The sequence below is a fragment of the Notechis scutatus genome, chromosome 2, assembly GCF_049901735.1.
Source record: "Notechis scutatus isolate UNSWTSFEM ecotype Mainland chromosome 2, rNotScu1.2, whole genome shotgun sequence".
Classification (NCBI taxonomy): domain Eukaryota; kingdom Metazoa; phylum Chordata; class Lepidosauria; order Squamata; family Elapidae; genus Notechis; species Notechis scutatus.
Genome location: NC_142010.1, coordinates 151,740,148 through 151,764,539, shown reverse-complemented (window position 1 = coordinate 151,764,539; position 24,392 = coordinate 151,740,148). Strand labels below are relative to the sequence as shown.

The 24,392-nt window shown below is 39.7% G+C and overlaps 1 protein-coding gene across 14 annotated transcripts in view; it reads right to left on the bottom strand.

Annotated features, from left to right (window-relative positions):
* The window catches only part of HUWE1 (HECT, UBA and WWE domain containing E3 ubiquitin protein ligase 1), a 117,769-nt gene that overhangs the window by 39,692 nt on the left and 53,685 nt on the right, over positions 1-24,392 (bottom strand). For 9 of the 14 annotated variants that reach the window (XM_026676266.2, XM_087956786.1, XM_087956783.1 and 6 more), the window contains 17 exons: positions 21,274-21,331; positions 20,529-20,741; positions 12,586-12,831; positions 12,342-12,475; positions 11,525-11,625; positions 10,668-10,862; positions 9,678-9,894; positions 9,385-9,507; positions 7,002-7,236; positions 6,335-6,565; positions 6,050-6,172; positions 5,365-5,460; positions 3,752-4,021; positions 2,752-2,904; positions 1,504-1,631; positions 987-1,068; positions 59-235 (listed from right to left, as the gene is read on the bottom strand). In XM_026676266.2, the coding sequence (XP_026532051.1) occupies positions 59-235; positions 987-1,068; positions 1,504-1,631; positions 2,752-2,904; positions 3,752-4,021; positions 5,365-5,460; positions 6,050-6,172; positions 6,335-6,565; positions 7,002-7,236; positions 9,385-9,507; positions 9,678-9,894; positions 10,668-10,862; positions 11,525-11,625; positions 12,342-12,475; positions 12,586-12,831; positions 20,529-20,741; positions 21,274-21,331 (2,782 nt within the window). The remainder of the gene's footprint in view (positions 1-58; positions 236-986; positions 1,069-1,503; positions 1,632-2,751; positions 2,905-3,751; positions 4,022-5,364; positions 5,461-6,049; positions 6,173-6,334; positions 6,566-7,001; positions 7,237-9,384; positions 9,508-9,677; positions 9,895-10,667; positions 10,863-11,524; positions 11,626-12,341; positions 12,476-12,585; positions 12,832-20,528; positions 20,742-21,273; positions 21,332-24,392) is intronic. The other 5 variants (XM_026676268.2, XM_026676270.2, XM_087956788.1 and 2 more) reach the window with 1 other exon arrangement.

Here is a 24,392-nt window from a genome sequence, read left to right as displayed (position 1 = left end):
ATCACCCCACGTGTTTATCCCAAACCAAACATCTGAACAGAGAATGGGAAGTTTATACCTGCACCATTGTAGTGAACTGCACCGTGTAGCGCCGCCGGCCAGCAGTGAAACGAACACTAGTCTCTCCCGCTTTCCAAGCTGTGTCAATAGTGCTATTATTACTTGCACTATAGCTACACCATCGGCCCGAACGATCATCAAACCATCGCCAATTGTTGCCATTAGCCTGAAGGTACTGCAGGGGGGTGGGGGGAAATGGCTATTAGATGTACCCTACACTATAATTCATAGGCATAGCTACTCAAAAACAACTCCTAAGAGATTACAACAGTGGTTGTCTGAAAGAATAAGAGTAATCCTTCTATGAAGCAAGTTAACTCTTCAGACATGAGGCAATCAATTTCATGCAAGTCTTAATTTAATAATTGGTGTGGCAATGGAATGCAGATACTGTTAGGAACATGTTTCAAATCTGAAGTTGAATACTGCATCTTCATCATGCATTGTATGCCAGGCAGCTTACTCCAGATTCCTACGTGAAGTGTACCTCTAAAATTATACATACACTATTCAGCATTCCCCCAGCAAAGAAAGCCAATTCTAACTTAATGATAAAGACTTTGGATTGAATGTGAGGTACAGAGAGGACATAAGGCTGTTTTTCCGGAAATACCAGAAGTGACAAAATGGGCCTAGTTTTCGGCCTGAAAAGCCTGCAGAAGCCTTCTTGAAGTTTCTGGGAGGCCAAAAAAGGCCTCAAACCGGCCGAAAATCAGCTGTGAGGCACACACATGTGCAGTGAGGTAAGTTTGCCTGCAGGTCATTTGCTGGCACACATGCCATAGGTTTGCCATCACGGTTCTATTCTATTGGTACTTTGGTGGAAATTAGCATAAAGGTTTATGGTGTCTAAATGTTTTTAACCACTTCAACAGCCAGAATTTTCTTTCCAACAAGAACTTGCATCTTCTTCTCTGGGCTCATACCTTGTTCATTTGGGCTCTTCTCTTGGAGGAGATAGCTGTTTTCTCATAGAAGTCAATTAACAGCAATACTGGGGTGATCCACCTATAGGAAAAATTTGATAAGGCCAGAAAAGACAGCAAATTATTTTTAAATTTATATTCTGAATTTCTGTGCAAGTGCATTAAAAAAGAATCTCATTAAGTAGATCTGATTCAGACGAAGATGCTATAGCCCATTTAAGATTGTAACCCTGTCAAGATAGCAATATTTCCAATGCCTTCTGGCCTTTCCACCTTTTAGTCCAGCTAGGTTGAAAAGCATGGAACTCCAAAGACCTGACAGCAGGTAGAAACCCCACCCAGTCCTAGTTAGTAAATGCATTCTGTGTTCCTAAATCCATCACAAATAGAATTATCAAAGTAAAATTCACTTTCAAAGCACAAACAATAGACTGAAGCAAAGCCTCAGTACAGCATAAATTTGAAAAGCTGAAAATAGGTTGGGGTTTCCAACTCTAATCTATTACTTGTTACTTACTTTGGTGTCTGCACTTCCTTCTGTTCCTTGGCAGCTTGTAGGCAAGGTTGTACTACTTCCAACAGTTTTATCAAAACGTTGAGAATACCACTTGATTCTACGACACGAGCACATGGCAACTTCAACTCCTGTTGGCAGTTAAAAGGAAAAAGATCAGCACCCATGCAGTTGAAAGGAAGCAGTCTAGATAAAGTGTTCACCACTGAATTTTTAAAAAAAGTTTTCAACTATGAGATAGACAACAAAAAAGGAATTTAAGATTTGTAGCCTAAAACTTAACATCCACTTTACTGCACAGGCCTTTATTTCATAGGCATAAACTCATCGAATTAGGTTAACGTGGAATGGAGTCTAGAACTTTTTTTTCTCTCCCTTTGGGTTTGTTAATTTATTTTATACTATTTATCTGAAAATGCTCACCAACATACTAAATATAGGAAGGAACCTGAACATTTAAATAAGAAGTGGACAACATTCTTTAGAACTTTCATACGGCCCAGCAATTACTCTTCTATAGAGAATGCTGCCATCTACCTAAATTCAAAAGGAATTGATTGCATATGCTTTAAATGGCAAGTGATGTCATCAGGTCCTTTGGAATTCAACTACCATCCATCCATGTCACCATGGCTAATGAAAAGCCAATGATAGCTGCAGGCCAAAATACCCAGAGGGCACAAGCTATCTATCTCTGTTGTAATAAATAGAATTCTAGATATAATCTTAAATAAAGACATCCTGGCTCCAAAATTGACCCTTTCTTTGCAGAGGAATTAACTTAATAGTTATTGCAAAAGTTTAGAGTAAACTCCAGATTCTATCCACAAGAAGCTGAAGAGCTGGTATTGCATGATTCTTCACCGTGACATTCAGTATTGGAAAAAGATGGCTATGGGTGAATAAAGCAGCTAACAAATAAAAATGTACTAATTAAGTGGTGGCTCTAATCCCATCTATACTTTTAATTTTGGAATGAAATGTAGACAAATGAAACAGCAAAAAGACAATTACCCATGTGCACACAGATATGCATACACGTATCTCAATCTATGGAACATGTAAACTGTTAAATGTTGTATTTTGATCATCCTACCGCTTCCCACTCAATCTTTACAAGACAGGAGTGAATGACAGCTCCTGGATCCAAAGTAGAACACTTTTTTGGCTCTCCTGTACATGCACTTGCTTTAATGCTGGTACCTCCTTAAAGCTCCTTTCCTGAGCTCAAATCATAAATATCAGTCTCACCTCAAATAGTAAAGTTAATAGCAGGATACGCGTGGCCAGATTGGAGGCCTGAGGTAGGGTAGCCATCTGGCTAATCCATTCAGACACAGTCTTTGTATCACTTGTAGTGAGGGGCAAAGCTGCCTTGATGAGAACATCTGCAGCTTCCCACACCTGCAAAGGAAAAGTATGTTATCAGTGGCATTAAGAAGCCAATCAGCAGGATCATACTTGGGTCCTTTATAAGTTATGTTCCTGTTTTATTAATGAAATTACTTTTCGATTTACATAGTAGCCAGAATTGAATGCCATGCTTACTAGAAATTTCATCTTGGGTCTTCTAGGGTTTTTATTTCAGTCTGAGCATTATTTTAAATATGTTTCCCAAAATAGAAGTAGCTTTTTTTTTTTTTGCTATTTGTGAAAGATAAATACCATGTTTATGACCATTGCATTTAATAAACATGCATTTGGTTTGTTATCAATTACATACATGTGAAACATTTGTGCTACTTATCATTGAATTAACTTTTCCTGAATATAAATTTTTACACACATATTGCTCCAAAAATCATATAAAGGTGGTGGATGTTTGTTTAGCTTCACAACTATGAATTGTGAGGCCTTGAAAAAAATATTTTACTAATAAAAAAGTAAATATATAAACATACACAGACAACACCAAATCTTCCACAACCACAGACATGTGAAAATACGGGCAATAAAACTGCAAATAAAGAATGCACCGGGATCACTTGCCGTGTAAGTTCTCAAATATAAACTCCAACTCAATTCAATGTTTATAGCTTATTGTATTTCTTTGATCTAATATAAAACAGTCTGACCCAGATACTCAAGATATTATGGGATACAATCCTCATCGGGCCCAAGGAGGTATGATTTTGCCTAAAGATGTAACCAACTAGAATCAAAAGTGCCTGGAAAGTTATCTTTTTTTCCTCCTAAAGTATCTTAAGGAAACACGGAGGCAATGCTTTCTTAGCATAAAAATTTAATCTACCTGATTCACAACTTGTTTGAGGATCATATCTCTATAATCAGCTCCATTACGTTTGATGGCAGTCATAATGAGGTCACAGACACGGTACACTGTATCTGGGAGCTCATCCAGCAGGTGAAAGCAGCCAGGTAGCATAGTGTCAGTGAAGTTGTGCAACTCTTCTTGCTCAAGAGGTTCTGCATCCTGGAACTTCTCCAGACACTTGGCTTCCTCTTCCTCCTGTTTCTCTCGAGCCTTCCGTTCTTCTTCTTCTTTCCGACAAGCAGCTTCCTAGAAAGAAAAGAAAAGAACAGAGAGAAGAGAGGAGAGGAGAGGAGAGGAGAGGAGAGGAGAGGAGAGGAGAGGAGAGAAGAGAAGAGAAGAGAAGAGAAGAGAAGAGAAGAGAAGAGAAGAGAAGAGAAGAGAAGGAGCTATTTTATACTTACTTTATGTACTTATATACCAGTTGTTTTAAAAAACTTGGTTTTTGGCATTTAACAGCATAAAACTGCCTTGCCTCCTTTATCTTCCCTACATGGCAGATCATTAAAAGTTGTTGGTGGAAAGCTCTTTGGTAGGGAAAATGGCAGAGCAGATGCCTCCAACACTCTTAGAAAGCTTGTCACAGCTTGTTTTGCTCCCTGCAAAGGGGATGGGGGTTTCTTCCTCCCTCTGGACTGAAAATGGAAACTATTTGACTCTAGAACTCTTGTTCCGTGTGAGTAAATTACAGAAATGGACATTCTCAATTGGCTTGTGAATTAAGCAATGGGGGCAAGGCTTCTCATTGAGTTCACAGATGCTAGAAACAATTTTCCTCATTTCTAAATCATTTTCTGGATTTATTCTTCTTTGAAGCTAAAGAATGACATTATTTGGAACAGATAACTATTTCTTTTTGGAGAGTTTATTTCTAGAGCTATATTTAAAATGAAACACTGGGATTTCCCCCTGATATTTATTTGACTCCTTGTTCAGGTTTCTAGAAGATATGGAGTTTGGTTAGAGTTTTCTTCATAGAATGAAGTTGATATATACGGTACATTTTGAAAAGCTTACATGTTTTTTTAATTGAATTTGAATAAATCATGTGATATTCAAAAGGGAACAAAACAAGGTTGCTCTCTGTCCCCTTTGTTGTTTATGTTTGTTCTTAAAGGCAAAGAAACCAAGCATTAAATAATAACTTGTCCTATTCCTTTTCCACACTTTCTCTCCCCACCTTCAAATCTTTTTAACTGCACCTTTTTTAATCCAAAAATTTTGAGTTGCGGTGTGTGGTGTTTGCACAAGACAGGTTGGGCAGGCCACCTCTATGCAGACACAGTCTGATAGGTACTTCAGTGTTACTGAAAGTTTTATAAAATTTATAAAGCCAGACAAATGGCTTTTGAAATACTAGAACTAAACTGCTTATCTCCCACCAAATACATATACATGTATACATATTTTGTCTTTCGCTATCTCATTGTCAATAAAAGTTGGGCTTTATGCTTGCTAATTATAATTGCATTTTTTCACCACAATTCTGAAATATTTAAATATAAGAATGGAATACTAAAGATTTTTCTTCTAAACAATTTTTTTTCAATCCAGCACTCTGAACCACAATATGAAGCATATTTATTTTTTACCTCTGGGGATTCAGCCCTTTGATCCATGGGGATGTCTTGTCCCAGGGACATTGCAATGGCCCTCATCATCTGATCTTCTTCAGACATGCTGAGATCCTGCCAGACAACCCACAAACAGATCTGGAATATTAGTGATTGGCTACTGGAATCCAACTTAATCTGCAACCTAAAGGAAACTAGACAGTTGTATTATCTGAATCTAAAATTGTAACATTAAGGTGGGCGTAGAGCTCTCTTTTGTATACATTCATCAAAAAAGATTTTCTAAGCTAAGAGCATCAGCATCATGGTAATTAATTAACTGATGATTGCATATTTCATCTTTTAGGATTGGGAAGTGAAAGTGTCCAATATTTCACCAGTATCTAGAATGGTATAGAGCTACTCATGCCACTACTCTGATTTCTACACAATCAATTCAGACTCTGGAAAGAGCAATCTGGATTAACTGTTGTGATAAAAATGAAAAAGATACAAAGCAAAACAAGATACATCAAAAGGAGAAAATATGATCTGTCCCACCCCTTTTGGCTCTGCTTGCAGCTGGCTTAAGGCCCATTCATCACTAACATGTGGACCCCCCAATTCCAAAGCAATGCAGTTTTCAAAAGAACGAAGATTGGGAATGAACAATCTAGAATAAAGGAAGCCAAGAAATTTCTATAAATCAAATAATCTGCCTCACCCTTACAACCCCACCCATAAGGGGTGGAGGATGTGTCAGAAGATACTCTGTGGCTTGTTCCATGGTACTGGTGTTCAACAGAGCTTCCATAGCATGCTCTCGTGTAAAGCCCATGTCCATCAGCTGAAAATAGGCAGAGGCAGAAAACTTCATAAAGGGATTGGATATGCAAGCAGAAGACAACCAGAAGACTCAATTTAAAAGCCAACTACATCCCCCAAAGAGAAGGGCTTAAACCAAGAATGCAACTTTTGTAAAGCACTAAAATAATGGAATTATTTCTACCTGCTGAAGCTGCTGCTGGTTCACTTGTGGCTCCCTTCGAACACCACCCTCTTCTTGCCCTGCCTCTTCCTCACTGCGTGCTCCCTCTTTCTCCTTGCCAAGACGCTCGCGGATAACTGGTTCTCCACGCAGGATGTGACACAGGATAGCCAACATGGACTCTGCCATGCGTCCTCCATATACCTTCAGTGGCTTACGGTTCCATAAGTTTTTGATGCAAGTGAAGGCTGCCTGCACAATAGAGGAGACAAGCTAGCAAAGATAGCTCTACATGGGGTCTCCTCCTTGGAAAATCAGAAATGATTGAATTTTGCAGTTTCTGCATACAAAAATCACTTATAAAGAGGGAGAGAATGCATCACATAGTGCATTCTACACATATATGAAAATAAGATATGATTATACAAGGAGTATGTATAAACAAACATTAAATGCTAATAAGGTAGGATTTCAATAACATTTCGAACAAAAAGATAGATCATCTATCTTATACCACAAGATAATCGATTCTTATTTATACTGATCACAAAGAGTTTTTCCTATAATAATATCACATTACAGCAGCAGCTGGCATAACAGCATATATAGTTCTATATATTTCATTTCCATACAACCTTTGCTTTATCTGAAAAAGAAAAAAAAGAAGAAAGAAACTGCAACTACTCACCTTCTGTGTTACCACAAGGAAACGCAAAGCACTGAATTGCAGGTAGTTCTGCCCACCTGGTAGCTTCACAGGCAAGGAATGGGGAGATTCCAACACTGTGGTAGGATTCACCATTTTCTCCACCAACATGAGCCAGGCATCCAGAAACTCGCCTGTGCCATCAGGCAAATCTGGGTGTTCCAATCCCTCAGCAACTGGGACTTTGCCTCCCATAGAAAGGGCCCAGTTGAAAGTCCTGGGTAGGGTGAGACATGAAGTGATTATACCTGTTAAGCATTCACGTTCTTATTTTTTTTTCCTACACAATCCTACTAAGGTTATATCTGACTTGAGGGAATCTTTTCTAGATTATAATCATTACTGATAATCATAAATCATTACTGATAAATCTCTCTCGTTGCCACATTCAGGAGCCAAGAATGGAGTTGGCTTTAATTCTCTATAATGCTGGGTGATTGAAATATTAGCATTTGGGCCAAGGCAGTGACTATACAAAGTGCTTTTAAAGATAACATTTTATTCCAACCATCACAATGGTAACATCATACATTTTTGTAAGGTATTCTACCTCTTACAAGAGATTTCCCTTTTCTAGTTCATGTACAATAACTATGTGGATCTTATCTAGGACCAGAATTGTTGCAATAAGTTTCCATTAATAGATGGCCAATTCCTGTTTACTATTATTCCACAAAGACATGAGAATGTGGCTGCTCTAGAGCTGAAGGGTCCACTATTCTCAATTATTTCCATATTCCACCATGCACCTCTTAGTCCAATGCCAGCAATTACCATATCAAATCCATTAGTTTCTCTGATGCCCAGCAGACCACCGGATGGTGAGAGTTGGACCATAGGATACCTTTCTAAACTAAGAATCAGCTCAGCCTGATTAAAAGAAAAGGACAATCCACACAATGCCAACTGTCTACTCACCCCACCCATTCTTTCTTCTTCTGAAATTGTATACCCAACTTGTGACAATCAGGCCTGACTATGCTAAGCTCTCCAATACCTGTTCTGACTGTGCTAGTACATGTTTGGGAACCATTTCAAAGTCAAGAAATTTATGACAAAACACTTGGATCAGAGCATTTAGGATAGATCTCGTTTTGAGTTCTCCATCTCAATGTTAATGCTCTTCAGGCTTGTTTTAGTACTTGTGGTCTGGTCACGCTGTTATATTAAACTATATTTCTGTGGAAGTAGACATTATTGATACCGTTCTTCCATTTCAGCTAGAACAGTATATATTCCTGCTATTTTCATCAATTTCCTCATTTTACAATTATTCTACTATAGATCTCACTGATGATAAAAAAGTCAAAAATCAACTCAAATATCCAAAGCCTCAAGCTAATTGTTTGGAAGATCAACTGGATAGCGGATTCTCAGAAGAAACAATTGGGATTTTAGCTGTGTCTTGAAAGTCTTCCATTCTCAAGCCAATAGGCAAAAATATCTAAGTTTAATACAGGTTCTAGAGTTTCTGCTCTCCTTATTGGTGTTTTTTTTTTGGTTGTCCTTTAAAATTCATTTAAAAGATTAACTTCAGCCTTTTACAGTCTGATGAAATTTTGTGTTTCTTCACCCAGTGGTTAAACATTTTAATTATTGTTCAGTATTTAAGTGCCCAATCCCATCCTTTCATGGATTTAAACTCTGTGCGTAATTAGCTTCCAAACAATTCAAGCTGATGGCAATGCATCGTTTGCAATAATGAAGCCTTCTGCAGTGGTTGCCATGGTCTATGTTAGATTGTTCCAGAGAACTCTTGATGACTACACTGTGATGAGTTTTACCTGATCTTTTATACAAAATCATTCTGCACAAAGATCTTTCTTTCCTCTCTAAATTCTTTCCCTTAACAAAGAGATGCTTTTGCCAATATTCTTTCCAAACCTGGATCCTGACTGGCATAAATATTGCATTCATTTGATATCTGACAGCTGTTTTATTTCATCTGGATAGTATTTTTTAGCCCAGAAAAACTACATCCGCTACCATAATCCTTTCACAGGTCAACTCAATGCTTTTCAAAACAGGTGTTTGTATCCAACAAACTTTGTTATCAATTGGCTCGTAAGGTGTACTTGTTTCAGTTTGAGAAACTCTTACAAGGACAGTGGAACTTTCAGCAGCTTTTCTAAGAGGCATATTCTTATCTAAAATCTGCCAGGCTGCAATAGATTGCTACCTTTTAAACTGATTAAACAAAAATGTACTGGACTCATTCTAGAAGAGATGCAACAACTGTGCTCTGCATTCTCTTTATTGCCTGTTTCATTCCAGATGCAGTAACTGATCACCCATGCTTGAATTTCAAAGATCAAATATTTCAAAGAAATATTTCAGAGTCCAAATAAACCAGCATGCAACTTACTCAAAAAGAGCATTATGGCCTCCAGAGCACAAGAATTTTTGCAGCATCAGGTGGTAGGGATATTTCCTCTCATCAAACAGCATTGGTGAGGTGAAACCGACAGAACAGATGAAAAAAGTCAAACTAAAAGCAAAAACAATTCTGTTAACCAAGCAAACTCAGAACAGTGCTGCTGATTTCTCAAATATGCTGCAAAATGTAGCAAAATATTATTGTCTATGAAGTCTAGGATAAGCTTTCCCCTTCCGAAAAACATTTGGGATGAACCTGAATTAGTGGTCGGCATGACTTACCGGAAGCGAGGCGTAGGTGTATATGGTGGGGGTTGCCAGGAAAGCCCCTTGGTGAGTAGTTTGGTGAGTGCTGAAGCTGTTGAGCGAGCAGCAGGAGTGGGAGCGGCAGTGGTGCTAGCAGCATGATGGCTCCTACGCTGTCTAACTGGGGAACCAACACACAGTTTGACCAGCAACCCAAATAATTCTGCCAAAGCACGTCCTAACCTAGAAGATGCTAAGAGAGAGAGAGAGAGAGAGAGAGAGAATAAATTCAATTTTATGTTATTAAAAATGAAGAGGAAAAGTGATACGCTGCAAAGCAGAGTCTCAATCGCAAGTCTCTTTATTTTAAGATTACGAATTTGGCTTCACAAAAGCCTCAGGTGTTCTTAGAAAATAAAAACAGTGCATGGCTATAGTTCAACACTTGGAAATACTGTACACTGACCTGCTTGGAAGAAAACAGGAAAGGCACGTTCTAGAAAACTAGAGAGCACAGTAAGTAGCAACTCATTATTTTATTTTCTCGTAAATTGTGCTGTGATCGGCTAGAATCATTGTAACAGTCATGTTGTTAATACGGAAACCTCCTAGTCAGGGCAACCAGTAAAAGAACTCCCAATAGGCTCCCAATATTCAAAATGTGCTCATTGCGCCAGAAAAGTTGTCTACTTCTGTCATAAAAATTATTCCAGCATTTTGATATAGCTATACTAGTTGAAGGATCACATTCTAAGCCTTTTCCTCTACAAATCTGGAAAAGGAAGGCAAATCACAAAACAGAACTGTTCTCTAATCCAGGGGTCTCCAACCTTGGCAACTTTAAGACTTGTGGACTTCAACTCCCAGAGTTCCTCAGCCAGCATAGCTGGCTGAGGAACTCTGGGAGTTGAAGTCCACAAGTCTTAAAGTTGCCAAGGTTGGAGACCCCTGCTCTAATCCATTCCTTTCAGAAGCACTCCTCTTTTTGCTGCATCAGTTCCAACAGAGTTCCCCCCCACCCCTCACCTGATAGAAGGGGCTTGATCTGCTTGATTCGAGCTGCCATAGCTGGGGTTATTTTTGACTTCCCCTTCGGATCAGAAGAACTAGGCTCATCAGTTTCCATTGGTGCCAGGGTGTCACTATCTAGGCCAATTCCTTCTAGCAGGCCTTGGGCAGAAGCCTCCATGGTTCCAGCTCCCACTGCTTCTGGTTCACCATCTGCAAAAAGCAATGCCGATAAATTATCCATTCAAAGTTCCTTCTGCGAGCTCATTTCCCACAATTCCACTTAGGAGAACCTAAACTGTTGATTAATTCAGACATCAATAGAACCTAAAGGAATCACCACTGCAAGCATAGAAAATCTTTAGAAGCTGGAAAACGGTAACCCCATACAAAGAAGGTAGGCTAAGTGTGCTGTTTAAGAGAGCAGAAAAGCAAAGCTATATAGGAGACCAATAAGAGCAAGGCAGGAACATTAATTTCAAATGAACTGTCAAACTCCCCCAGAACACTTTATTAGATGAGCTTCCCATGAACAGATAGTTTCCCGTTGAAAAAAAATCGTTATGTGTAAATGTAGCCTCTTTTGTTAAATCAATACTTCTTGTCTGATAAGGAATTGATTTATTAGTGTTGAAGTTGCTTCAATAAAGCATAAAATATAACAATAACTTCACTGCTGTACAGGAGGAGACTAAGAAGATTGGTAACAAAGCTGACTACTATACTTTGCCATCGAGGTATGCAGTGCAAAATGCTTCTTCTGCCAAACAGCTCCTCCCCAATACAGTCTTTAGGGCATAGAAAATACGAATTTTGTATCAGATCTCAATTCAATAGATCTCAAACAGGTTAGAACATCTACCTCCCAACCATACCTGCTTTTTTGGCTCCCTGGGTAGCACTTGGTACACTTTTCTCTTCCTTTGGCACCAATTTCTGCATGTCAGCCTGGCCAAACTCACAACCTGAAGGTAAACTGCAAGCATAGAAAGGTCAGATACTGCTACAAATACCATGTATCTAGCACATGGCCTGGTTTCTTTCACAACAGGAAAAAAAATATACAGCAAGCAACTTGGAGCAATGGAATGAAGTACAACAGTGTCACAGGGACCAAGGATCCTAGGCAATATCCCAGTTAATACTGAACCACTGAGGGTTCAAAGGCTACTTTAGGCCATTTCTGTTTCTATTTGGCCTCTTGTCATTCCCTTCCACACAATGAATAATTAAGTCTCAAATAACTTTGGACTAAATACTAATAGCCTAACTAAAGAAGCAGAAACAGAACTGTTAAGTGGTCTTAGAGGTGCTGAAAGGAGCTATGAAATGGCTGCAGTTCAATTTAGCTATGGGTGAATTCTTTCTCGATCAGCTGGTTCCTAGAAGGTGCGATGGATATGGGAGAGAAAGTTCGTGCTGCCTTTCCTCATTTAGGGAAGATGAGCAAAGGGCTTCCATTTTGCCGCATTCTGCAACACGCTCTTGTGTGCATGCTACCCCAACTCCTGACACTTTTTGCCAAGAGAACCGTTGACACACTTGAATTGGTTCACTAAACTTATGGCCTTTGCTCTAATGGTCTTGTGACCCAAATGCCTACTTATAAATAAACAGTTTCTCTATCCATCTCCAGACCAGCAAATTTATACCACCAGCAAAGTACGTTTCATATCTATCATGTGCCCATACCTGTTTGGTGTGCATAACGACAGCAGCACAGTACTTTCCCATACCAGTGAACAGTACAGCTGGCTCAGCTTGCTCAACACACTCAGACCCAACTGCGAACCCCACTGGTTTACTGAGATGGCTCTAATTTCACTCTGTAAATGGGAGAGAAAGTATGTTGCTGAACAGCTGAATTAGACATTGGTAACATCAAGGAGCATTAAGGCCAAAAAAGAAATGAGCAAGGCAAAAAAGCCATTCTTACTTGTCCTACGCGGCAAGTATGCACAAACATCATGATGTAAGCATGGGCTGCTGTCAGGGCATGAAGTAAGGGTGTGGCCTGGGCAGAGAGAGTAGCATCAGCTACATTGCCAGCACATGCCAATTCCCGCAGCAGGACCGAACCACCAGGTTCCTCGATGGGCCGGTGCAAAGGCTCCAAGGAAGAGAGGATGGAATCCAGTTGAAGCAACCCTTCTTGCAGCACTTTTGGCTCATGAGACAGTGTCTAGGATACAGAAAACAGAACAGTACAATCCATCAAATCACCAGATAATATGTTAGTCTTTGCCTCAAAACCACACACTGTACCAAACTCTAATCCATGATGTTCAGTTTAAACTCATGAGGTATGGTTTACTAAACATCCATGAACGCTCTTTCGCAGAAAAATACTGTCTAGCCTTTGTAGATACTGTATTCATAGACTGAACAAGTTGACATTCAGAATCAGTAGGTTTTTTTTAAAAAAAATGTTCTCTTGCTAATCACACTAACACTTCTCCATATTTGTTCACCAACTGGCTCACAACAACATTCAACCAACTTATGCCACATGCAAAAACAACAGCTATATAGAGGTCCACACCCCAACTCATCCACTATAGCAGGGATGAACAGTCTGTACTTCTTCAGGTGTCATAACCCAATATCCCATTTGGAGCCTAGAAAACTTGAATATTTATTTACTTATCTATCTGACATTTCTAAAATGTTGGTGGCTTACACAGAAAAAAAGTAGTTTAAAGTATCAGTTACAAAAATAAAAACACAATAGAATAGTAAAACGGAAAAAAAAATAAAGCTGGCACCATCAAATTAGGAGAAGGCTCTTTGAAAACACTGATCTTCATTAGTTTTCAAAAAAGGGAAAAAACTTATGGAGAGGGATTAAATCTGAGCTCAACTAGAAAGTCAGTGTCAGTGCTACTACAAAAAAACAGCAGGTTCTCACTTCAGTCCCCGAAGTATGGAATTTTAGCAGCTACTTCCTAACAGATCTGATTGATCTGGGCCAACCAAAACAGATCCAACTGGACTCATAAACTGATTACTAATGCAGGATCCCTAAAACCATTGTTATACACCCTCCACAGGGAGCCACAAAATACATGCATTACTGCATTATGGACGAACTGTAGTGTCTAAATACTCTTTAAAGGCATCCCCAAGTACAGCATGTTATTGTAGCCTAAACAAGTAGTGATGAGGGCATTAGTTAACTATAGGCAAATCTTCTTGTCCTAGGTAAGGCACCAGCCAAAGTTGGGCATAGGCCCCCTTGGCCACAACTTTCATCCATTTATCTGGTAGGAGCTGTGACTCCTGAAGGGCCTCCAAGTAGAAAACCTGCATCAAGAAGTAACCTTGGGGGGGGGAATCAGCCGCCATAGATCACCTTAAAAATTTCCTGGTTTTTGCTGTTGGAGGGAGGTTAAGGGATGGAAGGCACCTGCAGTGCTTAAAATACTTATTTGCCTCTTCAGTATCCTGTAAATCCCTAAACCAAAAAAGTATCCAAGGACTTCAATTTCACTTGTGCTGGTGGTATCATAATATGTCTGACCCTATTTTCTGTACCTCCTCCAGCAAGGAAAGAAGATAAATTATGCCTTCCAACCAGTAAAATGCATAAACCCTGTCTGTGACAGGATAGAATCTTTCACAGTATAGAATCTTTGAAAGGATACTGAATCCCTTTTGTCTGTGTTATTGTACAGGTAGTTCCTGACCCAAAGGTGGCTTAAAAAAAAAAAAAAGGCAAATTGGACTTTCCAATTTTTCCTTAAGATGTTTCATTTCTCATTCAAGAAGCTTCTTCAGTTTGTTCAACAACTGAATGAACAGTTGTAAATCAAAGGCTACCTGTACGTAACAGGCACCTGTAAAGAAACAGCCCACTTAAGATAAATAATCATATATAAAAGCCAAATTCAAATTCAAGATGTTGGGCCACCAAATGAAGAAAAAGGAAATAATGCCACAGTTCACTGACCTAAGAATCTATTACCAAATTTAATTAATATCATTCCAAAATTGCCCACTAATATGGCCTTCCTGAAAAGAAAATGTTGCACGTGCTGACAAAGGCAATTAGGCTCTGAAATCAAACTGCATTCTTAAAAATATCCTTTCCAGTGAACTACTACAGTAATCATATCAATGCCCATATTAAAAATCTGTGGAAAGATATAACTATACAGGTGAACATGCAGATCCATAGATTGCTACTGTAATGCATGTTTTCTCGATCCACAAGTGTCAATCCGTTATTTAAAAGCCAAATAAGCCTTTATACCAAGAAAATGCAGCAGCTATGGGTGGCTGAACACAAAATTCCTGGGACATTTACACTCCCCTAGGATGCAAAAATTCAACTTTTTTTTTTTACTTATTAAAATTCACAGCATCTTGGCTTAGCACAAATGAAAGCACATACCTTAGATAAGAAATAGGATACATGATGTATTACTGACCAGCCACTATAAACCCAAACTGGAGAATGACAAAAGGTCCAGGTGTTATATCACTATTCCTTTTCAGAACAACATGCAATAATTATGAATTCAGGTAGTCCACACTTACCAACCACCTTATTTAGTGACTATTTAAAGTTACAATAGTGCAGAAAAATAGCCTTCTGCAATCACATGATCACCATTTGTATGCTTCGCAACTGGCTTATAACATTTTAGACATGGTCACGTGATGCTTCCCTTAGGGACCATGGTGTTTCACTAACGGCTGAAGGAGAAGTGTGGTTGTAATCCCATCGTGGTCATATGATTTTCCGCTTAGAGACCCAAGTTGCCAGACTCAGTTGCTAAGTAAAGACTGCCTGAATAGAGTTGTATGCTTAGGGATTCTTTATCACACTTTATGTACTTGCTTTTGGACTTATTTCCCTCTCTTTCTTGTAGAGCTTTTTTGGCTCTACATAGAAGAAAAGGAAAATTTTGGAATGAATTTCAAAATCTCTTCAGTATGACATTTATATGAAAATATCAAGCACATGGGGCATGCAAAGGGAACTGTGAATAATTCCGAACTAGACTATTTTTGTAAGGTGTGTGTGTGTGTGTGTGTGTGTGTGTGTGTGTGTGTGTGTTGTATTCAGCTTTGTTCGGGTATTTTCCCACGTCATTATAGTTGTGCTTTTTCTGCCATCATCAGGTTTCTGTAGCCATCTGCTGGCACCAAATTTAAAACAGAAACGGCTGTGAAAGTCTGACTCACAGATGAACACAATACAGAAGCCTGATGATGGCAGATGAGATTCTGCCGAAATGTTGCTACAAGTTTAAAAGCACAACTATAATGACGTGGGAAAATACCTGAACAAAGCTGAATACCATACATATAAATATTCGCGAAAACTTAAGAATATATATATATTCTTGGAGAAGCACAAAGCCGAAGACACAAGCCTGAAGATGACGAATGAGACTTCGTCGAAACGTCCCCAAGATACTTCCAATTTTACGTGGGAGAAAACCCAAATAACCAAAGATCCACATACAAATACCCGTGAAAACCTCAGAAAACAAACATATATATATATTTCTTAAGTTTTCGCGGGTACTTACATGTATGGTATTCAGCTTTGTCCGGGTATTTTCCCACGTCATTATAGTTGTGCTTTTAAAGTTGTAGCAACGTTTCAGCAGAATCTCATCTGCCATCATCAGGCTTCTGTATTGTGTTCATCTGTGGAAGCCTGATGATGGCAGATGAGATTCTGCTGAAACGTTGCTACAACTTTAAAAGCACAACTATAATGATGTGGGAAAATACCTGAATAAAGCTGAATGCTATAGATATAAATACCCGCGGAAACTTAAGAAAACACATATATATGATAGATATAGATATCTATATTCCAAAAGCAAGAATAGACTCTGTTTATAAGAAATATTTGGACGCTGTTTCAGACAAAGGAGATATGACAATATTCTAAATCAGTGGATCTCTCTCCCTCTCCCCGCCCCCCCCCCCACCAACGCCAATATTAGTGGTCTCCGGGATTTAAAATTATGAGTTTGGTGGTCCCTGAGGTCCAAAAGTTTGGCGACCCCTGATCCAAAGGGATGAGCCTGAGACAGAGAGAGAGAGAAAAGAAAAAAAGAGAGAGAGAAAATAAAGAGAAAAGGGAAAGAAAGAAAAAGGGACAAAGAAAGAGGGGGGATGGAAGGAAAGGACAGAAAGAAAAAGAAATAAAGGAGGGAGGGAGGGAGAAAGATGAGATATCTATTCTAGTCCAATCACCTGCTCCATCAGGGTTAGAAGGGAGTGTGTGTGTGTGTGTGTGTGAGAGAGAGAGAGAGAGAGAGAGAGAGAGAGAGAGAGAGAGAGAGAGAGAGAGAGGGGCAGGCAGGCAAACAGACCTTTTGGATGGATGGACGGATGGGCAGACAGACAGAACACGACAGAGGCGGCACTTTGGGAAAGCGGTGGCAGCGGCTTTTCCCAAAGTGCTGCCACATTCGAGGTACCGGTTCTGGAGCATTACTACAGTCAATGGGTGAACCTGCAGGGCCGGCGCCTCGAACGCCCCCATCACCTTTTAGCGTCCCCAAGGGGGCCGGCAGAGGGGGCCTAAGAGGCGGCAGGGGGCGTTCGGCGCCGGCCGGCCCTGCAGTTTCACCCATTGACTGTACCACTGCCCGGAGCCGGCACCTCAATGCAGAAGCGGTGGCATGTTACATGCCGCCACGGCCGCGTTTGACGCGCGCCCCCTGCCACCTCTTAGTGCCCTTCTGCTGGCCCCCTTGGGGATGCTAAGAGGTGGCAGGGGGGCGTTTGAGGCGCCGGCTCTGCAGGTTCACTCACTGACTGTAGCACCGCTCCGGAGCCAGCGCCTCAATGGGTGAACCTGCAGGGCCGGCTGGTGCCTCGAACGCCCCTCTGCTGCCTCTTAGCGCCCCTCTGTCAGCCCCCTTGGGGACACTAAGAGGTGGCAAGGAGACGGTGCATTGAACGCTGCCGCGGCGGCACATAACGTGCCACCGCTTCCGCATTGGAGGCGCCAGCTCTGGAGCGGTGCTACAGTCAATGGGTGAACCTGCAGGACCGGCGCCTCGAATGCCCCCCTGCCACCTCTTAGTGTCCCCAAGGGGCCAGCAGAGGGCGCTAAGAGGCGGCAGGAGGGCGGTGCATCGAATGCGGCCGTGGCGGCACGTGACGTACCACCACTTCTGCATTGGAGGCACCAGCTCTGGAGCGGTGCTAGTCAATGGGTGAACCTGCAGGGCCGGTGCCTCAAACGCCCCCCCTTGCCTCTTAGCGCCCCCCTGCCAGCCCCCTTGCCTCTTAGCGCCCCCCTAAGGTATCCCACCGCCCCCCAGGGGGCGGTACCGCCCACTTTGGGAACCACTGTTCTAAATGAAAGGACATCCAAACTTCTACATCTATTTATTTTATTAATTTATATATCAGACTTATTAATCGCCCATCTCCCTCACAGAAGGGCTCTGGCCGGTATTTACTTTCTTTTTATTCTGAATTTGTAAACAAATGACCATGAATAGAAAATATGCATTTCAATCTGTAGAAAGACGCTGGGTTTAACTTTGTACCATGGAAAGGTAGGATCAGCTGATCACTTAGGGATGCACTGAACTATGTAATTTTGGTGGGAGGTGTGTATGTCTAAATTTCTGCATCCAACTGTATTCACCGCAGCAACTGTATCACTACAGGTGTTCTGCTTGCCTTGAGAAACTGGATTCCAATAGACACAGCTAGGCATGCATTTCATACAGAATGCTTACAAGACTTGGTCACAGAATCTCAATGTGAAGCCTGATGATCTCACAAGATAGTGGGTTGTCTTTGTTATCCTTATTGCCTATCGTTTGAAGGGAGGGAACAGGTTAGTCCTGCCAATGACACAAAATAACACAAACCTGCCCTACTGCTTGACACTCCTTGCAATTTCAGAGTATGCCATCTTCTTAGCATGCTATTAACACAACAGACCTAGACTGTTAACCCTACAGTTGCTAATCAGCATTATTTGAAAAATCTGTGCTAAATAAAATTTAGTCTAGTTTAAAAATGGGGTGTGTGTGTGTGTGAGAAAGAAGGATTATTCATGGTGTTTAATAGATTGATATATTGTGTTGATTTTACTGACTATTTTTATTCAATTGTAAGAGATTTCTGAAGAGGCATTATTATGTCTAGCAAAAAAGGGTGAACCTACTGGTTCAATGATTAGAGAAACATCATTTTCCTTGAACTTTGTAATGCTACTGGCTCCTGGGTAAAAGCCGCAGCATTGGAGTATTAACAGTTAGTAGTGGTGGGGAATTTGATCAACCACAAACTTGCCTAGAAATAGCAACATTTTGTCTGTGGTCAGAATATTTCCACACATACACAATCTGTGGAGAAGAGAACTCTAAACATCTTCAAATGAAACTGCATATAATTTTATTCAAACATAACAAGATTAAACCCTGATTCTAACACTCAATTTCAGCTCTGGCAAATAACATTTTGGCATAGAGCAGTGAGAGCTTCATGACGGTTCTATACTTATGACCACAATGAACCCAACATTTCTGTTTGCTAAAGACAGTTGTTAAGTGATGTTTGCTCCATTTTACGACATTTCTTACCACAGCTGTTAAAGCAAATCACTGCAGTTGATAACATGGTTGTCAAGTGAATCTGGCTTTCCTATTGGACTTTGCTTGCCAGAAAGCTCAAAAGGTGATCACATGACCCTGGGAGCCTGCAACTGTCATAAATACATGCCAGATTCAAGCATCTGAATTTTGATCATGTGACCATGGGATGCTGCAACAGTTAAGTGTGAAAATGGTCATAAGTCATTTTTTTTCAGTGCCGTTAACTTTAAAACAGCCATTAAATGAATGGTTGTAAATCGAAGATCACCTGTAAATATTATGCAGATCTCTAAATATGACATTACTAGTAATGTATATATGGATTCCCCTAGGACTCCACTCAGCAGTCATGTTGCTTGAATCAATCCTTATGCATGCTAAAGCAGTTTTGACTAAAAATGGTAGTTTCCTCCCATGAAAACAGTTTCATCATAAAAGCCAACTATTAGTCAGTTTTAAAATTTTGCATTAATATTTCCCAAATTATACAATTCCAAAAGAGGAATATTACAATTGGTATAAATTGTGTAAATCAGAGAAATGGGTATGACTTACTTCATTCATACTTTGCACACTTCCTACAGCTCTTGTAGTTACGTGAACCTATACTGTAACAGCTCATTGCTGCCCTGTCCCCTAAAAATTGAGGGAAGGGCATCAATTGGACCACAATACCTACAAGTGCCAGCCAATATACTCAACAACACAGTTGCAGTTCAGCAACATCTGGGAATTGCAGTTCAGCAGCATCTGGAAGACTACAGATTTCCTGTCCTTGATATGTATTCATTCCCAATCCAAAACTGTAAAGGGCTCCTAGATTTTCAGGTATGTATGTGCAAGTACAAAGGTGTAAATGGGACCTTAAATAAAACATACCAACAAACTGAGATTGAGAATTTTACTATTTCAACCATTCTGTGAATTAAAAATACTGTATTCTTGGTAATATATATCTCTCTATTCAGTGACTTTGCTTCTTTCTCTTTGCTTTTCTTCTTTGAATTCATCCTAATTGGAGAAGCTCTATGGCTTCATCTCATTAATGGTTTTTTTTTCTATACTAGACATTTTATGGTAACGTACTATACAGGACAATTCTGAATCTAAGGGAGTGAGATTGCTAGAGAAAAAGGCAATCATGGTCCTCTGGTAAACTTTGCAAACCTAACAAACATTGTCAGCTACAACGATGCAATCAACACAAGCCTGTAACAGGTGCACGGGGGAATTAAGAGTAGGCTTTCCAGAAGTCTGTGTATACGTCCAACTCAATGGCAGTGATAATTACCTTCTGGAAAGGGAAATGTTGTATTCTCCTCCTTACCAATATGGATTTGCAGACTCCAGCTACAGCTTGGCAGGCTGCTGAAGTGGGGAAGTCTATGGGCAGGTTGGGCAGGCCCAAGATGGTCACAAGGGGCAGCAGACCCTTCTGATTCACAAATTCCTGGCAATGGTCATCTGTAGTATTATTGCTGAGGATTGATTCCACAAATTTCATCTGGGGAGACAGAAAAATGATGGGAAAAGAGGGAAGAAAATAATTAAGCCTTCTACAGTTCTACAAACAGCTGCAATTCTACATTAAGGGGTATGGAAAACATAACAACTTCTTAATTTAGTAGTTCCTTCGCAGATTCTAGAATACATACTGTCAAGACCAAATCCACCCAACTGTTTAAAAAGCAAGGACATTAAGGCCAAAAATAAGGTTTTGAGTCATTTTATAACATTTTCAGAACACTGTAAAAATAAACAAGTATCAATATCAAAATAGAAACTTGTAAAACCTCTTCTATTTCAATATTTGAAACTAATTTAAGGATACCATTCAACTCAAGAGCAGAACCAGCACAGCAGTGTTATTTTAATAAGTATTTGAGGTTGCTATTACATTTTTGAACTCTTATCCCATTATAGTTTGAAAATATTATCAAGTATTTTCATAGCAATGTTACAGCAGAAAATATTAGGTTTTTTCACAAACACCTTGGAAAAGTATGTTAGACTCCACCTACTGTTAAAGAACTTACCACATTAAGAATGTAATCCATGAGAGGAATTGGTATCCGTTCTTCTGTACCAACAACCCTAGAAAGAGGGAAAATTACTATCACTTCAAATCTTCCATATTTTTTTACAATGGACATGTGTAATCGCTCACATTTTAGATTTTATGCAAGGCATTCTTCCATTAAGGTTTTCCAAAGAGATAGAATAAAAAAAAGAGCAGAACTATTACTCATCCAGCCTCTTTTAACCCAAAATATCCATAGGGCAGCTCTGCACTTGGACTGCGGCAATAATGTGCCAAAAGTGGCATCAAAATGACAAAAGGCATCAGGACTGAAGGAGAAAAAACAAAATAAAAACAAGACACAGCAAGGGGAAGAATGAAACAATACTGTCCGTTTTGGCTAGAGGCCTCGAACTGGATTAAAAATGGGAATGTGGCAAGATCCATGAACGGTCGACTGCCAGGCACCATGGAGTTCTGCAGCAAAATGGAGCCAGGCAGGAGAGAAAGGGGAAGAATCGGAGGGTGACGTAAAGAGCATGCTCCGTACAGAACTTGGTCAGGAAAAGAAGAAAATGTCTGATGGGAGCAAGGAGGGATCAAGAAAAATTCCGGGCAGGGAGGTGGGTGAGCAGAGGATATTGGGGCTACTTCAGTCCCACCAGGCACCTGCCACATGGCAGCAGACAAGCCAAAAGTAAATCCAGCCCTGCTACTTTAGCCAGAAGAAACATGGCCTCCTCGCCGAAGCTAGGAGAAGTTTAACTGTTTCCAGACCATAGAAATATAAAGGTTTTACTTCTACTTTCAACAAGGGCAACATAAGGATTGCAGAATCTTAATCCAAAACAAATGTTTGTATTTATGGGGATCCTGTAGGCCAGAAAAGCGTTGAATTCAGGCTGCCTTTAAGGTAACAAGCTGGTTATAATTTAAAAAAAAAAAAATCTGGGAGGGCAAGCCTTTTCCCTGATATTCTGCTTTCCTTTCCTCGCAAAGCACCACAATGTTCCTGAATTAGCCGATTTCAAATGCTGAACACCAGTTTCGCATTTTTCCCCTTGGCAGCATCACCTAGCACAACTCCTATAAACAAGAAGGAGTTGATGGGGTTAAATTGTCCCATAGATAGAAATTTTCAGAGTTCAGAAGTTTACAAAGAAACAGCTGGCAGGCACTCAGGAGCTGTAGGAGACCTTGCCAAACAAACAGTGAGCCAAGACAGCCTCTCAGCAAAGTTCTCACAAGCTGAGATCAGGGTGCCAGAGAGCAGGCTCACTCTGCTAAAAATGCTTAAAGTGACATTACATCCCACTCCATTTGTTGGCCCTGTAAACTTTTTGTCCTCAGAAATATCACATTTGCTGTGTTATAGGTTCCTGAAGTTCTATCAGTTCAAATAACCCTAGTTTTCCCTCCCCACCCCTCTAGAATAAGTATTATGAAGCTTCATCCTCTGATTCATAGAGCTACTGAAATATTTCAAAAGAGTTCTATATTAATGTACAGGAATGCCTATGAGCATCTCTTTTGAACTGACAAAATAGCCATGTATTTTTCTAGGTTCATAAGCAAAGTAGTTATGCTCCCACACACATGTGGAAACAACTAGGAATAGCTTCTGGAGCAGTCAAATGAGCCTAGGAGAAAATATGAATGGTCTTGTAGTTAAGTATACCATGACAAGTTTTAATTCAGTCTGGTCTTGGAAAAATAAGTTCATTGAATTATTAATGTTCACAGAATACCTTCTTAAATTCTCTTTTAAGCAAAACTAATTAAATTAATTTCCAAATAGTTTTTATTAGTGTAATAAATATCAAGTCTTTTTTACCCTTTAAATATTAATTCGAATCAGAAAAATCAATTTTGGAATTATTAAAGTAGCACTCACACATGAATATGCAGCCTTGGGGCTGGTTAGCATCCAGAAAACCCTCTCCCATCTTTTAATTAACTGTTAATGTCAACTTTAATTATCCTTCTCTCTATTTTAAATTTTAAGTTTAATTTTTTATGTTAACATTTTACTTGTACGCTGCCTAGAGTCCCTCTGTGAGGAAGATGGGCGATTCCTAAATGTGATCATGGATGGATGGACGGGTAGATAGATAGAGGGACAGTTGTACAAGACAGTTGCATTACATTAAAAAGAAATGATCACTCTGAATGAATTTATTTCCAGGACAAAAAAATGTAGCACTTGAACTACTTTTTGCCTCTATTTTACCTAAAACTCAAACTGATGAAAATTTTTGTGAAAGGGATGAACAAGGAAGATGAAAGGCTTTTGTTATTTGAGACAGATGCTTTCAAGAATAACTGATGTCAAGATTAAGGAAGGAATTTTTGTTGGTCCACCGATCAGATATATCAACGACAAGCATTGAATGATCCGTTAGTGGGGCCAGAGAAAACAGCCAGGAAAGCATTCAAGGACGTCATTCAGAATTTTCTTGGCAACTACAAAGCACCAAACGACATTCAGCTGGTTCCCATTTTTTACAGCAAACAAGATCATGAAGTACAACATGCCACTGAAGATTCATTTTCTGCAATCACCCCTTAGATTTGTTTCACAAAAATCTAGGTGCGGTAAATGATGAATATGATGAGAGGTTTCACTAGGACATTGCCACAATGGAAAAATGGTATCAGGTAATCCATCAATGCTGATTAACTATTTGTTGGACATTGCAGTGAGATATATCAAACACTGAGTGCAAATGAAAATCAGCAGCAAAACATTTTTAGGCCTGTTGAACTTATGCAGTGTCAGAAACATGTCATTAAATACATCATAGTCATTTGAAAGTTAATTTGATATTTCTCAAGATTTCTAAGTGATACAATGAATCTGAAATTATATTTGTCTTGAATTTGAAAACGTTTATTATAATCATCAGAATTTTTTCAAGCCAAGTACAATTTTTGGGAAAAAAAATGTTGTCCAGAGGAATCAATACTGACTTGAAGCACATAATCCATAAATAATATTTGACTGCACTTGAACAATATACAACCAATTAATAGTAATACTTGATCAATGTGCTTGCCTTGCTCACAATTCATAACTACTAGTGATCTTTTATTAAAGGAGTGTCAAACTTGCACCGTCACATTGCCATGTGACGT